The sequence below is a fragment of the Colobus angolensis genome, unplaced genomic scaffold (assembly GCF_000951035.1).
Source record: "Colobus angolensis palliatus isolate OR3802 unplaced genomic scaffold, Cang.pa_1.0 Scaffold40, whole genome shotgun sequence".
Classification (NCBI taxonomy): Eukaryota; Metazoa; Chordata; class Mammalia; order Primates; family Cercopithecidae; genus Colobus; species Colobus angolensis.
In genome coordinates, this window is record NW_012117377.1 from 5,484,775 (window position 1) to 5,502,351 (window position 17,577).

At 35.9% G+C, this 17,577-nt stretch overlaps 1 protein-coding gene across 3 annotated transcripts in view; it reads right to left on the minus strand.

The window, feature by feature from the left end:
* The window catches only part of AKT3 (v-akt murine thymoma viral oncogene homolog 3), a 362,354-nt gene that overhangs the window by 75,040 nt on the left and 269,737 nt on the right, over positions 1-17,577 (minus strand). For all 3 annotated transcript variants that reach the window (XM_011955703.1, XM_011955702.1, XM_011955704.1), the window contains 2 exons: positions 15,087-15,209; positions 3,784-3,912 (listed from right to left, as the gene is read on the minus strand). In XM_011955703.1, coding sequence (XP_011811093.1) covers positions 3,784-3,912; positions 15,087-15,209 — 252 coding nt within the window. The remainder of the gene's footprint in view (positions 1-3,783; positions 3,913-15,086; positions 15,210-17,577) is intronic.

The following is a 17,577-nucleotide window of genomic DNA, read 5'->3' on the forward strand; positions in this document are numbered from 1 at the left end:
GTAAAAGGAAGAGGCTGGCTTCAGCTGCTGCCGATCCCTCCCTAACACTGGCCATGTAAATCTGATCACAGGATCGCCTTGCTCTCAATTCACAAGTGATTTTCCCTAACCCACAGGATCAAATCGAAAACTCTGTTACATTTCAATCCCTATCTATGTGTCCAGCCTCCTCTCCTCCTGCTTCCCCTTTTCCGCTGCCAGACCCTCCCTGCAGGCTTAAGCACGTTTCTTCTTCCTTCCACTCCATTGCATGGAACTAGTAAAGCAGTTATTTTCTTGCACAGTAATAACTGTTTTCCATAACTTATCACCTTAGTAAACAGCAAGCCACTTGAGGGCAAAAGACATTTTCTACCATCATTGTATTCCCAGTACCTAAGGTAATGCCTGATACTTAAAAAATATTCATTAAATAATTATTTGATGAATGAATGAATGTTCTTCAGTAAAAATGATACCAATGAAGACCAGAATAAAGGAATTAATTCTTATTTTTTAAGGGTAAACACAGTCAGAGTTTAAAAATGCAAGATGTGACACGACATTTAAAATATAAAAGCTACAATTTCATAAGTTGTTTCAAGATTTCTCATACTTAAATAATAACAACAATCACTCTTCCCTATAAAAACATGGTGTCAAGATTTTAATTATGAATCACTGTATATCAACCATGGATGGGTATATAAACTGTTTTTAAAGATCAGACTTTTGAAGTATTAAAAAAGGTATACAGAAATGTTTTCTTGTCTTTAAAGAGAAACTCATAATTTTGTGGGAACTATAAATTTTCCATTCAGAAACAAGTGTACTCTTCTTGCATTAAATTCTCAATTTGTTCTTCAGCTGATGACATTGCGTAGGAAATAATATCTTTGTTTCTCAGATCATCTGCTTCTTAAATGAGATGTATTCATCTTCTTCAGAAATAATCTACCCTAATTGTGACCCAACTAATTTTGTTATTCTAAATATGGCATATCTTTTTCCATAGCAAATTTATAGCAGGGGTAACTGAACTCCAGAGAAACAAACAACTTTTTGTGACATTTATAAAAACAATTCTATTCTAGAAAATATTTTATTTGAATAAACAAGAAACAGTGTTACTACAGTTTTACCTAATTCAACCACAAAAACAAAGAATTCTAAACTACAGATTTTTAAAGAGAGAAAATTGTATTTTTGGCAAGAATATAGTAGGAAATTTATTGTATTTTAAATAGTAGTACTTATTTACAATAATTTAACATTGTTGAAATGTAAATGTAATCCCTAATTGAAAAGAACTATTAGAATAATAAACTAGCATGAGTTACTATATGTATAAGGAATGCGAGCATCAGTGGGGATTTTACTTCCTAATTGCTTTTTATTACATTTTCCTGTTGGGCATTTACAAAGTAATCATTTAAAAATTATGATTATTTATATTTGTAAGTGGTCTTCAAATTAGGATTTTTTGAGGCCAGGACGTATGTAGTTTAAAAAGTAAAAGTGGGCTTTATAGTCAGACAAACTAATTAGAATCTTCATTACACCTCCACCACTTTCCGGTTGTGTACAGATAATATTTAAACATTCTGATCTCATATTCCCTCACCTTTAAAAAAATTGTATTTGCTACCTATCATCAAAGATTATTTCAAATGTTAAAAGAAATAATAGATGTAATGCACTTACACAGCATGTGGCACATAGTAGATGCTCATTAAATAGTTACCCTCACACATCAAGTATTAACACCTCCCTATTTGCCTATAGCCACAAAAACTGTATTGGAGTTTGAGGGGAAATGGAGCACTAGCTGCTCTCTTTGGAAAGCTCTTCCCTTTTACCTTTGCAACAGGTACCATCTCTTTCCATCAACCATCACTTTCCCTGAACATACTGTCTGTGAAAGATGTTATTTTCCAAAGATGGCTGCGGCAGTATCTCCCATCTCACATGCTCTTCTGCAACGTAAAGGTGTGGTCTCTGTCTCCAACACTTAAACCTATGCAGGCTTACAACTCCTTCGGGGAGTAAGGGTATGACAGAAATGATGTTGTGTGACTTCCGAAAATAGGCCACAAAAGGAGATGCATAAACAAATGTTCATAGCAGCAGCATTATTCATAGTAGCCAAAAAATGGATGCAACCCAATGTACATCAGCTGCTGAACAAATAAACGAAATGTGGTTTATCCATACAATGGAATATTATCCAGCCATAAAAAGGAATGAAATAACAATAACATGCTAAAACAGGGAGGAACACTGAATTTTATGCTAAGTGAAAGAAGCCAGTCACAGAAGACTCCATACTGTATGATCCCATTTGTATGAAATGTCTACAACAGGCAAATCTATAGAGACAAAAAGTATATCAGTGGTTGCCTACGGGGGAAGGAAGAATGAGGAGCTAACGGGTATGGGGTTTCTTGCTGGAGTGATGAAAATATTCCGGAACTGGACAGTGGTGATAGTTCTACAACTCTGTGAACATACTAAAAATCACCAAAGTGTGTATTTTAAAGAATAAGTTTCATGGTATATGAATTGTACTCCAATTATAAAAATATCTGTGAAATCAAACTTTTAAAAAGTTAATAGTCTTGATGGTTTACTAGGTGGAAACAAAGGCACCATGCAGCTTCTAACGTGTTCCTAGGACATCTGCTTTTAGGGCTCAGAGCCAAAGAAGTCTGACTGCATTGAAATTGTCATTATGAGGAAGTCCAGACCCACGGAGAGAAGGGCTATATATAAGTGCTCCTGCCAACAGCCCAAATAAGTTACCAGTGAACAGCCAGCAGAATTGTCAGACATGTGAGTGAAGATGCTTCCGGATGACTCCAGTCTCCAGCCATAGAATCATGCTCTCACTGTAAAGTCTTTCAAGCTGAGACCTCATACATAGTGGAGCATAAATTAGCTGTCCTTGCTGTGCCCATCTGCATTCCTGATTCAGAAAATCCATTATTTTATATAAAATGGTTGTTTTCCACTGATAAATACTAGGGTGGTTTGTTACACAGCATTAGTAACTGGAACACCGTCTACAATAGCCACACCACACCCTTACATTTAATCTTGCTTTTTTTGTTTATGAAACTAAAGACATTATGTTATTTCTTTTTTTATTTTTATTGTCTCCCTCCACTGAAAGCTAAGTTCCCTGAGACTAGGGTCCTTTTCTGTCTTGCGCCTGTAACCCCATTATCCAGAAAAGTACCCGATATACAGCAGATATACAATAAATATCTGTTGAATAAACAAATTAATAAATTATTGTGGACTCCTTAGCACAGGGAGGTTACCAGTTTGGAGCTTCCTTTGACATAAATTCCAAAATGTAGCTACTGTCATTTCAATAATTTTCCCAATAAAATAATTTTAAATAAACCCACAATACTATAAATTAAAAATCACTGTTGTTTCTAAGGAAAGTCCAAGATGGTTTATAAAAATATAAATATTCTTGCTGAAATCAATTATTCTATTTTAATAAATGAATCAAAATGGGTATAGCCAAGATAAAATGGATATGGCCAAGAAATAAAAATTGATTTAATCGACTTTAGTTAGTACCTTTGTGCTTATAGTTTATAAAATTTAATTTCAATATATTCTTGACCCTACCATATCCCATTATAACAAATTAAGAGCAAAAAAATTTTGATTCAGGTTGAAATATAGATAAAAGTAGTAGATACTAGAGTTAACTTTTAATGCTTAAATGGTTTACTTTGCAAAACATTATGTCAAAGTTACTTTCCTATTAATGGAACCGAAGCCTACCTCTGGTGCCAGATATTCTGGAGTGCCACAGAATGTCTTCATGGTGGCTGCATCTGTGATCCCTTCTTTGCAAAGTCCAAAATCTGTAATTTTTATGTGGCCATCTTTATCCAGCATTAGATTCTCCAACTGTGTATTAAGAAAAATGATATAATTTGTTCTACAGTCTTCAGCAACAGGAAAATACCGTTTTGAAAAACTACTGAATGCTGAGTAAGGTATTTTGGAAACAGGACATAGTAGTTGTAGCTAATAGAACTTTCAGTACTTACAAACCCTGTTGTTTCACGTGTAAAAAGAAACATTTTTTATTAAATACTTCAGGATGATAAAATTTTCTGTTTTTAAACCATTGGGAATGAGTGATACTGCTTTAAGAGCCATTATTTTGTAAGTTCTGAAAATTAAAGCCTAGTCAACTTTTCAAAGCAGACATCAATCCTCTCTTTTTTAAAAAAAAGAAAATGTGATCTAAACAATCCCAAAGAGATGAGCATCCTCTTCTAGATATTTATAGATGGTTTTCAACAACTTCTCCTGGGAATCTGTTGCTATTATAAAATATTCACTTACAGAAATGTTTTTTGGTGGTGCTTGTAAATCAAACCTAAATCTTATTTTGTAAGGTAAGGCGATATCCTCTTTTGCAGTTCTTTGTAATTAAGAAATACCAACCCTTTTAAACACAAAAAGAAAAAGAATATCAAAGTCAAACATTCAACAGTTAATAAAAATATATAGCATAAATGTTATAAAGTTGGACTCTCTTTGAACCCATTGATTCAAAACACCGAAGAAAATCTTAAAGATTTAACCAAGTAACAGGATCATGTGCCTCAAGCGGAAAATTATGAAATGTAAGAGAGGAGGAATTTGTGCAAAGCCAACACAATTAGAAATAACAGTGTAATCAGCCAGTTCCCCTTGAGCTAATTTGAACCTAAGATTATGATTATCATCACACAAAGATACAGATGAGTTCTGAGTTGTGATCATACAGCCTTATGTATTCAGGGCCCATAAAACTTTGCCTAGTCATGTAGATACAACCTAAAGGTATTTCTTTTGTAATACAGAAAAAATATATAAAATGTGAAAAGTATATTAACAGGATAAATGGTAGTTAACTTTCATTTAAGGAATAGATTCTTATTCTACTCCTTAATGTGATGACATTTGAAAGAATGTACCTGGACTCTGATGTTAATATCGAATTTAAAACAGATCTCCACTTAAGAGCATAAACAGATATCAGTCATACAAAATATGTTATCATACTCTCTGCCATATTGTCAAATGTCTTATAAACCAGACACTAAACACAGTTAGGCAAGTTGTGTTCACTGAAGCAAAGATCAGAATAGACAAAAGTCCTTTTTTATAGTACTTCAATGTGCTATCTAACTAAACCAAACGCTTGATACACATTTCATGTAAAGCATACCTCACAGAGGTAAGTCTGTCTTCAATTTTTTTCTACAGAAAGCTAAATGAACCCTAAATATACTGCTGAACCTTTTTAAAAATCACAAGCATTCTTATACACCAATAACAGACAAACAAAGAGCCAAATCATGAATGAACTTCCATTCACAATTGCTTCAAAGAGAATAAAATACCTAGGAATCCAACTTACAAGGGATGTAAAGGACCTCTTCAAGCAGAACTACAAACCACTGCTCAGTGAAATAAAAGAGGACACAAACAAATGGAAGAACATACCATGCTCATGGATAGGAAGAATCAATATTGTGAAAATGGCCATACTGCCCAAAGTAATTTATAGATTCAATGTCATCCCCGTCAAGCTACCAATGAGTTTCTTCACAGAATTGGAAAAAACTGCTTTAAAGTTCATATGGAACCAAAAAAGAGCCCGCATTGCCAAGACAATCCTAAGTCAAAAGAACAAAGCTGGAGGCATCACGCTACCTGACTTCAAACTATACTACAAGGCTACAGTAACCAAAACAGCATGGTACTGGTACCAAAACAGAGATACAGACCAATGGAACAGAACAGAGCCCTCAGAAATAATACCACACATCTACAGCCATCTGATCTTAGACAAACCTGAGAAAAACAAGAAATGGGGAAGGGATTTCCTATTTAATAAATGGTGCTGGGAAAATTGGCTAGCCATAAGTAGAAAGCTGAAACTGGATCCTTTCCTTACTCCTTATACGAAAATTAATTCAAGGTGGATTAGAGACGTAAATGTTAGACCTAAAACCATAAAAACCCTACAAGAAAACCTAGGTAATACCATTCAGGACATAGGCACGGGCAAAGACTTCACGTCTAAAACACCAAAAGCAACAGCAACAAAAGCCAAAATTGATAAATGGGATCTAATTAAACTGAAGAGCTTCTGCACAGCAAAAGAAACTACCATCAGAGTGAACAGGCAACCTACAGAACAGGAGAAAATTTTTGCAATCTACTCATCTGACAAACGGCTAATATCCAGAACCTACAAAGAACTCAAACAAATTTACGAGAAAAAAACAAACAACCCCATCAAAAAGTGGGCAAAGGATATGAACAGATATTTCTTAAAAGAAGACATTCATACAGCCAATAGAAACATGAAAAAATGCTCATCATCACTGGCCATCAGAGAAATGTAAATCAAAACCACAATGAGATACCATCTCACACAAGTTAGAATGGCAATCATTAAAAAGTCAGGAAACAACAGGTGCCGGAGAGGATGTGGAGAAATAGGAACACTTTTACACTGTTGGTGGGATTGTAAACTAGTTCAACCATTATGGAAAACAGTATGGCGATTCCTCAAGGATCTAGAACTAGAAGTACCATATGACCCAGCCATCCCATTACTGGGTATATACCCAAAGGATTATAAATCATGCTGCTATGAAGACACATGCACACGTATGTTTATTGCGGCACTATTCCCAATAGCAAAGACTTGGAATCAACCCAAATGTCCATCAGTGACAGACTGGATTAAGAAAATGTGGCACATATACACCATGGAATACTATGCAGCCATAAAAAAGGATGAGTTTGTGTCCTTTGTAGGGACATGGATGCAGCTGGAAACCATCCTTCTCAGTAAACTATCGCAAGAACAGAAAACAAAACACCGCATGTTCTCACTCATAGGTGGGAACTGAACAATGAGATCACTTGGACTCGAGAAGGGGAACATCACACACCGGGGCCTATCATGGGGAGGGGGGAGGGGGGAGGGATTGCACTGGGAGTTATACCTGATGTAAATGACGAGTTGACAGGTGCTGACGAGTTGATGGGTGCAGCACACCAACATGGCACAAGTATACATATGTAACAAACCTACACGTTATGCACATGTACCCTATAACTTGAAGTATAATAATAATAATAAAAAAAAAAATTTTTTTGAGACAGAGTCTCTGCCACCCAAACTGGAGTGCAGTGGTGCGATCACCTCAGCCTCCTGAGTGGCTGGGAACACGGGCATGTGCCACCATGCCTGGCTAATTTCTTAATTTTTTATAGTGACGAGGTCTCACTTTGCTGCCCAAGTTGGTCTCGACCTCCTGGGTTCAAGTAATCCACACACCTCAGCCTCTCAAAGTTCTGGGATTACAGGCATGACCTACCATGCCTAACCAATCAAAATTTTTTATTTTATCCAAACTCAGTTATCTTGCATCTTCCTAATATTTCTCTACCATCCAGAACCTATAAATCAAGCCCAATTTGCACAAATGACAGTAAGTCTTCTATAGCGAAACCAATCAGAAACATCAAGAGTCTTCATCTCTCCTGTTTTCTCTTTCTGCCTTGGTCTGTCTCTTCTCAGCCTCTGGTTTCTCTCTTTTTTCCACCTCTTTCAAATCTCTCTTCTTCCTCCCTCCCACTTCGCCATATTAAGAAACGTTAAGTATATACTAAAGCTTCTGTTGTTTTACTGAATAAAAATGTATATGCCTGTTATTAATTTTTTAAAATATGCTTAATACATAAATATAATACATAAAATGCTGAAGATCTTTAGTGAATACTCTTTTACTAATACCTTAACAATTCTTGTAAAAAATCCAAATAATACATAATATTGAACAAAATGTGAATGTACTTTCTACACCATTCCATTCCCATTAGTTTGGTGTGTAATGTGCCAATACTCCTCACATGCTTTGTATGCATGGGAAAGTCTTCATGGAAACATGACAGACAGGATGCACTATTTCTCTACATTTTGACAAAGTTATTTTTGAAGTGGCTGGATACAGAAAGATCAAAATGTGTAAACACTGCTTTTTAATACCAAGCTCTGTGTGTGTGTGTGTGTGTGTGTGTGTAAAATTCTGACTTGCATCTAATTCTGTAACCTCGTATCACATCTCTGAGCCTCAGATCATGGTTGTGAGATAAGAATGAAATGAGATGCAAGGATAGGTTTGGGTAAGGAATAGGCTGAGGGTGACCAACTCCCAGTTTGCCCAGAAATGAGGGGTTTCTCAGAATGCAGGACATGTAAGTGCTAGAACTGGGCTGTCCTGGGGAAATCAAGACGGCTGGTTACCCTAGTTGTTTTATAAAATAGCTTTTAAAAAAGTTACAATGACATAGTAAGAAATAAGCCTAAGGGATGATTGTGAGAGATGCAGTAAGGGTCATGGCCATGCGGAACGGTAGTATACTGTCTGGGAGGCAGTAGAGAGGAAAATGGATAAGACTAATGGTTCAAGTCAGAGGGTTCATATTAAAATCTGAGCTTTATTCCTTATTCACTGTGTGACCGTGGGAATATTATTAATTTCTACGTGCTTCAATTTCATCTATAAAACAAAAGTAACAGTAACAATCCAATGTGATAGTTTTGAAAATTAAATGAGACGTTAAAGGCAAACTTAACATCCTATAAAAACTGAATAAATGAACTGATCTTTCCTTAAAACATGGTTTATTTGTAAATCGTCATGATGTGGGCTCTTCTAAACAACACTGTATTTTAAAGAAAAGAACAAAGTTCAAGAGTGGAACCTCATAAAACATTTCTGTAGGCCAAATGACTGCATTAAAAATACTTTTCCATATGCAATAATTTATTTTAAGTAACAAAACACAGGCTGGGCACAGCGGCTCATGCCTGTAATCCCAACAATTTGGGAGGCTGAGGCAGGCAGATTGCTTGAGCTGAGGCGTTCGAGACCAGCCTGGGTAACATGGTGAAACCCCGTCTCTATCAATAACAGAAAAAATTAATTGTGCGTGATGGCATGTGCTTGTGGTCCAAGCTACTCTGGAGGCTGAAGCGGGAGGGTCACTTGAGCCCCAGGTGTGTGGGGAGGTTGCTATATGCAGAGATGGTGCCACTGTACTCCAGCCTGGGTGACAGAGTGAAATCTTGTCTCAAAAAAAAAAAAAAAACACAAATGTTTTATAATTTTCTCCTTCCTTCCTTCCTTCCTTCCTTCCTTCCTTCCTTCCTTCCTTCCTTCCTTCCTTCCTTCCTTCCTTCCTTCCTTCCTTCCTTCCTTCCTTCCTTACAGGGTCTTGCTCTGTTGCCTAGGCTGGAGTGCAGTGGCACAATCACTGCTCACTGTAGCCTTAACCTCCCAGGCTCAATTGATCCTCCCGCCTCAGCCTCCTGAGTACACAGGCGTACACTACTACCATGCCCCGCTAGTTTTTGTTTCCTTCCTTCCTCCCTCCCTCCCTCCCTTCCTCCCTCCCTCTTTCTCTTTCTCTCTCTCTCCTCTTTTTCTTTCTTTTCTTTCTTTCTTTCTTTCTCTTTCTCTCTCTCTCTCTCTCTCTCCCTCCCTCCCTCCCTCCCTTCCTTCCTTCCTTTCTGTCTTTCTTTCTTTCTTTCTTTTTTCTAAGAGATAGTATTTTGCCACATTGCCCAGGCTGGTCCCGAACTCCTGGGTTCAAACAGTCAGCCCACTCTGCCTCCCAAAGTGCTGGGATTACAAGCTTGAGCTACTGTGCCCAGCCTCATAATTTCTCAGTTATTTTGAAGTAGTGTCCACATTCTTCTATCAATTATTTTGTGTTCTCTCACCACCCTAAAATGTCATTTTGCTGAGCATGAATAACTCAAACTTGTCCACCAAAAGTATGAAATAGAGACGCATTAGCTTAAAAAACAATATCCCCAAATCTAATCTTGTAAAAAGATAAATCAGGAGATAATAAAATGTCCAGTTCTGTTATACAATACATGATAATTTTACTCAGGATGCATTAACAGAGTTTCTGTAAAATACAGGAACCATTAGCAGGGTGATTCGTAACCCTGCAGACCGCACAGAAAGTCTTTCCAAAGCGTATCAATGGCCTAGATATATCAGTAACATCTGGAAATCACTGTGTTGGTTCATTTAACACTAACACAATGTAAGTAGTATTTACATTATTTACAGTAGTCATACATTTTTAGGAATCTTTCTACTGTGTAAAGGAGGAAGAAAAATATTTACAAATGATCTTTCTTTAGTCTTCTCTTCTAAATCACTTTCCTGCTTCCCTTTGTTAGCCACATAATATGTAATGCATATTGTCACTGACTGCTCAGGTACTCTACATTTACGAAACTTTACATGCATCTGTGTGATATTCACAGTCAATCTTAGTTTCCAAGATGGAGAGTAGGGCAGCATGCTTATGCTTATGGATGCATCCACTAACAAAAGTAGTGATGAAGTGAAATATGAAATCATAAGAAACAAGACTGTGTATTAAATATCTAAGTAGTGCTTACTATTTCTATCAGAGGGTTGTTATCTAAAAGTCCATGCTTTTGAGGACAGAAAAAAAAATCAGACATAGAATTTGTCTGATTTTTTCTCATAGTCTCACAGACAAATTCCTCGTAGAATTTCCACCAAAAAAGGGGCAACATTTTTGGTCCAGCTGAAGTGGACAGGCATTATCTGACAAAATGTCTGGATTCAGTGCATATATGAAGAAATGGTGGATTTTAAAACCTTTTTTCCTGTGCTCAGTGGGCACGAAATTGTAACAAAATTACTATGTTTCCTCCTGTTCCTGTTGATGGCTAGCATAAAATTAAACTTTAAAAATCCTAGCTGTCTTAATACAATGCTTCCCAACCTTTTACATTTCACAGTAAAATAAAGAGTGAAAGTGGTGGGGCATACTAGGTTCACTGGACAAGATACTTGAAACCAGAACTCACTGGCCTGGAGGCTTCTCTGCCAAGGCACGGTTGTAACCTGTTTGTAGCACCCAATCTGAGAAGCTATGCTTGAATGTAGGCCAGACTAAATATTTCAAAGTTTAAAAACACCATACATATGGTATCATTTTAATTAAATGACTGACATTGTGATTAACCAAAGGAATGAAAATAGCAGTTCCTGAGGGCTCCGATGACTACTGCAGCAACAGCAATAAACAATTCCTGTCACTCACTCTTAACACTGCATTTGAGCCCACATACATCAAACTCAGTTTTAGGCACCAAGACTCACTCAGGCCCAAGAAGGTAGTAAGGAATTCCTACTCTGAAAATTGCAAGTTTAAGTTTATGGGCATCCAGTGCCAAAATGTCACAAGCTGACCTGCAGAAACTGAATGACCATGGAATGAGGAAAGTGTGCTGAAAACGTTTCTCCAAAAGAGAAACGTTTCTTCACTTCAACCTCTTAATCCAGAAAAGGACTCATCATGTAAAACAACCCCAAATAGGTTGCCAGGCTATTTACAAATTTATTATGAATAAGGAACATAGTCGAATACCAGTACAATTTGATTTTAGAAGTGGAAGGAATGAAGAGCAGTGGCTTAAGATTTCTATATAGGAGGAATCCAGTGACCGTCCGGTTAGCAGTGGGAGCTGGGGAAAGTGTCTTGAGACTCAGCAAGCAAAGCAAGCATGCTTTTCCCATCCAAACTGCGTTTATTTGAGGTGAACATGAAGGAGCTGACAAGGACAAGGAGGGCTATGGTAAAACTCCCTGAAGTCACCCCTTCGTGCCATTACTGAGTGTTAGAAAGTATCTAAATTTATTTGGTGCTTTCTCATATTAATACTGTAAACGGTTAACTATTCTCACATTAGGTGGGAAGCAAGATTAGGTGTTCTACAAATAGGATATAACAACAACTTATGTATTATTTTCTCCCATAAACTAGCGAGAAATTAATTCTTCATGAATTCCAGTATCGTTATATCCACCTTTGCAAATAACCCTGTTGAGCCTACGCTGTGCTTAGATGGCCATGGTCATTGGTTGTATTTGTAAAATAAGAGCTAAGCAGAAAAGAAGATTTTAACATACAATTTGCACTACTGAAGAAGTCTTTGAAGAGATTTCTTCGAATTTTTAGGCAATCATGAAGTAACAGCAGTTTTCCTTAAGTAATCACAAGGAATTTAGGTCCTTAATAAACACAAACCTTCATTACATGATGTGTATTACAATGAAGCCTTCAATACTTTTTCTGTTGCTATAAACACTAATTTCTTAGGAAGCAGGAACTGATAAAATTATCTTAAGTTAACCTGCACATAAAAGAAGTCTTTGTCTCCAATGCTGAATGAGACAGTGGCAAACGGGTATGGATTTACTTGAGAAGTGCTGCTACTGCAGGCATAGCAATTGGATTTGCATTTGAACAAAGTCAAAGTTATTAGTAATGAGAACAGAGACAAATCTGAGACTGATCAAAGCGAGTACCTAAATCAGTTCGTGATAATGTTCTTTAATACATCTGGTATAAATATATTTGAAACACTCATTCTCTTACCTTCTGCAGTTTAATCTGCAGTTTAGGCTTACAAAGATTCCCAGAGTTAATCCAATGCATCCCCCCATCTGCATCCCCCCACTATAATTTCATTTCAACTCTAGAAGTCAGAATGATATAGTGACAAGAACACTCAATAAGGAGCTAGGATTCATGAGTTCCAAAAATTCTTACTGCTATCAACTTAGGTCATTACTTTTAGTAAGTCATTTACTAGGCCTCTAGGTTTGAAGGACATCACCTATAAATTAAAGGCCAGCTCGAAATTTCTGTGATCTTACCTAAAATATGTCATTGTATTATAAATAATCATGTTACTATGGATACAAATAACATTTGTGTAAGTTTTGGATGTTTGATTTCTTATGTTAGTTACATGGATTTTTCTAGGTGTACCTTTACAGTTTCTGTCCTATGCTAAATATATACTTAGATCTTTAAGTTGAGGCTATTTTGTTTTTAAGAAATAAACTCAGGGAGCAGAGACCACCTAATTGTCAAGTAAAGTTGGTGAATTGTGCATTTGGTAACTAACTGACTGGTATTCATATATAAAGTAAGTACTTTATATTACAGTTTAACAAATTTAGTCTAATTCCCTCATCAGAAAGAATGGGGCAGTGGAACTCACTTAAATGAGCTTCAATATATCAATATGTTGGCTGGGCACAGTGGCTCATGCCTAATCACAGCATTTTGGAAGGTTGAGGTGGGCGGATCACGAGGTCATGAGATCAAGACTAGCCAAACTTGGTGAAACCCCGTCTCTACTAAAAATACAAAAATTAGCTGGGCGTGGTGGCACGTGCCTATAATCCCAGCTACTCAGGAGGCTGAGGCAGGAGAATCGCCAGAACCAGGGAGTTGGAGGTTGCAGTGAGCCAAGGTGGCACCACTGCACTCCAGCCTGGTAACAGAAAGACTCCATCTCAACAACAACAACAACAACAAAAATACATACACACCCCCCCCCATATGTTGATTCATTTGATCAGAAATGATTAAAGAGATACTGACCAAGACCATAATCGATACTGCAATCAAATGAATATTCTTTTCTTTAGCAGTCTTTAAGCTAATAATTCAATCTTTTGAATTTAAGCTTTCTGGATGTTACCTATTACTTTAAAATTGTTCTAATTTCCCTAAATCTAAGCCTCCCTGTTTCTATCCTTCCCCTTTTCACCCCTACAAATAGGATTCATAAAACACGTAGTGGGAATGCGAGAAGTGGACTGAGGAAGAGCAGAGCTAACTACTTCTAAGTATATTTGGAAAGTTAACACATATTTTGTCATACCACATAACTAATTCCTTCAGAAAAATCGATATTTAAGACATTTAGACAGTATAGGATTATCTGGCCATGCAGATAACACGAATGCTGAATTCTGCCATATTCCTAGTTATAAAAAGATTCAGGCTAAATACAATCAAACTACTAATTTGTATTAATCTGTAGCCTGTTTTGGCACTTAGACAGTTGGTCATCTCTGATCTAGATGTCTTATAGGTACATAGTTCAGTTTTTCCTATAACAACATCTTATAGCTTCTATATACCTCATTTCAAACAAAACAGAATTTCATAAAAGCCTCATGTAACTTCTGTTTCTACCAATCATTATAATATGTTACATGAAATAGTATTTGATCAATAAGGCAATTCTGTGTCAAATTTTATATACGATTTGCTTCTTACAAAAGTAAGACTGTAACAACTAGAATTTATTCAAAATGTGTCGTGGCACAAATTCCTTTAATGTAGTCAACCTAATTCATAACACTGTCATGAGAATTACTATTACCTTGTATGAGTTACTCCAGGGATCAACAAATGACAACCTGTGGACTAAACTGAGCCCATTGCCTATTTTGTTTATTGGAACATAGCCAAACATATTCATTTACATACTATCCGAGGCTGCTTTTACACTACACTGATGGAGTTGAGTAGTTTGCAAAAGAGACGATATGAACATCAAAGCCTAAATTATTTTATCTGCCCTTTACAGAAAGTTTGCCAATCCTGAGCTATCCTAAGGGTTTCATCATAATGGAACTCAGAGCAGTCAAGACACTATTACCAACAGAACAAACAGAGTGCTTTCATAAATAAAAAAACCAGGCACATTAATAAATGGTCATTATGTTAAAATGCTTCAGGTATTTAAAACTACCCAAAGTCAATGTTAAAATCAAAATGAATATGTTCTTTCCAATAGTCTTACTATGTTTCTTCATAAAACATTTCTGTAAACATAATAAAACTTGTTTTAAATGTAACTTGTAAAGTTATTTGACTTAATCATGTTTAACATTTTTATTTGATCAGAGCAGTCGAGTAGAAATTACTTTGCAAATCAGAAACTCACACATAAATCAACTACATATATGTTAGTGAATAAAATTTCCTTCAAATGTAGTGAACTAAATTTTTAAACATAGTGCTTTTTTCCCAACTAAATCTGCTTTTCTCAAAACTGTATAACTTTGTAATTACTTTATGTTTGTCCCTATAGTCTCTGCAAAAACAAATTTTGATTACATTTTTTTTTTTTTTTTTACCTTGAGATCACGGTACACAATCTTTCCGGAATGTAGATAGTCCAAGGCAGAGACAATTTCTGCACCATAGAAACGTGTGCGGTCCTCAGAGAACACCCGCTCTCTCGACAAATGGAAAAACAGCTGCAGGGTAAACAGCAGGGACAGGATTGTAATAATTACTGATTTAGTGGGGGAAATTAACACAAACATAAAACACCTCTCATCACCATATTGTGATGATAGATAGTGTACTCTCAGTGGACACTCAGCACTCCTAGACAGCAGCTGGCTTATCTTTTCCAGGTTTCCAAGGGGAAACTGCGAGCTGTTAAATCAGCGTTTTAATCAATACACCAATCTTGTTTAAGGCATTCTGCTTGCTACCCATTTAACCTTCAGTTACCAGAGGAAAAAAGTATGCATCATCAGATTGCAATTTCCCTCTCTTATACTGTTGCTTCACTCTTCAAGGATTAGGTATTGAGACATTACTAAAATAAATGAACACAAGCATAGATATATTTTCTACTTAATTATTTGATTTCAAAGACAATACTGCCAATTTGCTGAAACTGATTTACGTGAACTTGTTATATTCCACAATTTTTGATTCATCATGGTATATCTAGATGGTATATATATTTTCAAAGTCAAAGTCAAATTATTATTGAAAATAGTCAAATTATTGACAATGTCAAATTACTGACATTTTCTATGATGAGAAACTTTAAGGTTTTATGTTTTTAATTTATTTTAGTAATGCCCAAAAGGAACTGAGAAACATCCATTATTCCCATCATAGTTCTCAATGTATATTCTATTTTCAGTAATAATTAGCTACAATGCCAATCCTTTCTCATGTAATCACTTAAAACTATAAGCCCATCCATTTCCTAGTTAACCACTTAAAACATATACCATTCGACAGTCAACAAACATTCACTGGGTGCTTACTGTGACCAAGCACCCAGCTCTCCAATAGGCCACTTCTTCATTAAAGAAACTACTAATATTATCTCTCAATTGGACAACATACATGAAGAAAGACGAGGTTTCAGGCACTAGGAATTGACTATCAATCTTTGTTGTTGAAACATGCTTAGAACAATGAAAGATCATTCACAGTGCTGAGTAAATTGCCAGGTATCATGTTATTAATAGATATACAATACACGTCTGTGAAAAAAATGAACCAATCAGTCAATGCACTCTTGACAGCAAGATCAGAAATTATTCCCTTACATGGATCATTGACTCGTAAGGTTTCTACAAAATTGATGAAAATTATGGTTAACTAAGATGAACTAATTATGGTTAATTATGGTTAACTAAGATTTATTCTTCCCCATTCCCACCCTCACCTTCGCTTAACAGCGTATTATTAAGATAAGCTTTATGCATGACCCACTGGCATAGTAAACAGACAGAGAGAGAGAGAGAGAGAGAGAGAGAGAGAGAAGATCTCACCTACAGCCCCAAAAAGTGTACCACAACAATAATTATATTAAAACTAAAATATTTTTGCAGTCTCTAAACTTTAATGCTTCCTACTATATTACAGTATTTTATCAAATCTCATATGCTACCAATTGGGGCTGCATCATCATTTTATAAAACACCAAGGAAAAAAAGGTTGTCAGTTAAAACTATAACACATGATCTATTCTAAAAGGCATTCTGATTACAGAAATTTTAAGTATGTCTTCCAAATAATCAAATATAGTATGTGAAAAATCAAATCATTTATACAATTACTCAGGGATAATTTTAAAACTTCATTCATTTTATATAGCTAGATATATACTATCTATTATCAGTCTAATAAGGATAGAAAGTAGAAGGAGCCACATTTTCCAGGTTGAAATAATTTCTGCCATGCAAAATATCACTAACTTTGATGAGAAGATTGTGTGATCTCTATGTGGAGTTGTGGTAGACTTCTAACGAGATGAAAATAGTGATTAGGTTTCTAAATTTTCTTAAAAGAATGTCAAGTCCACTATCTACTCATTTAACTTTACAAAAAATATGGATCCTCCCTAAATCAATATAATATATGCAAGATTCTAGATCTTTATTTAGACTATGTATCTTCAGTGTGTCTGCCAGCCAACTTCTATAAAAATATCAGCTAAAAATTATATTTAAGGGAAAGAATTTACTTCTCAGTCTGCTATCTGATGTGTACCCTTACTACTTTATGGAACTTATTCTTAAGATAACCAACAACCTCTTAATCGCCAAATCCAATAATCTATTTACAGTCTGCACTGCTTCTTCCAATTCTGAAGCTTAAGACATCACCTACTGCCCTCTTTCTTGAAACACGTTTCTGGGCTTTGGAAATACGACTCTCTCCTGATTTGCCTCCTCACTTTCTGGATAATCCTTCTCGGTTTCTACTTTGGCTCTCAATCAACTTTTCAATTCAGCATTCATTTAGTGAGTGTCAATTATTTTAAAGTCACTGCTGGGCACTGGAAAAGAAAAAGAGGGAATACAATGATAA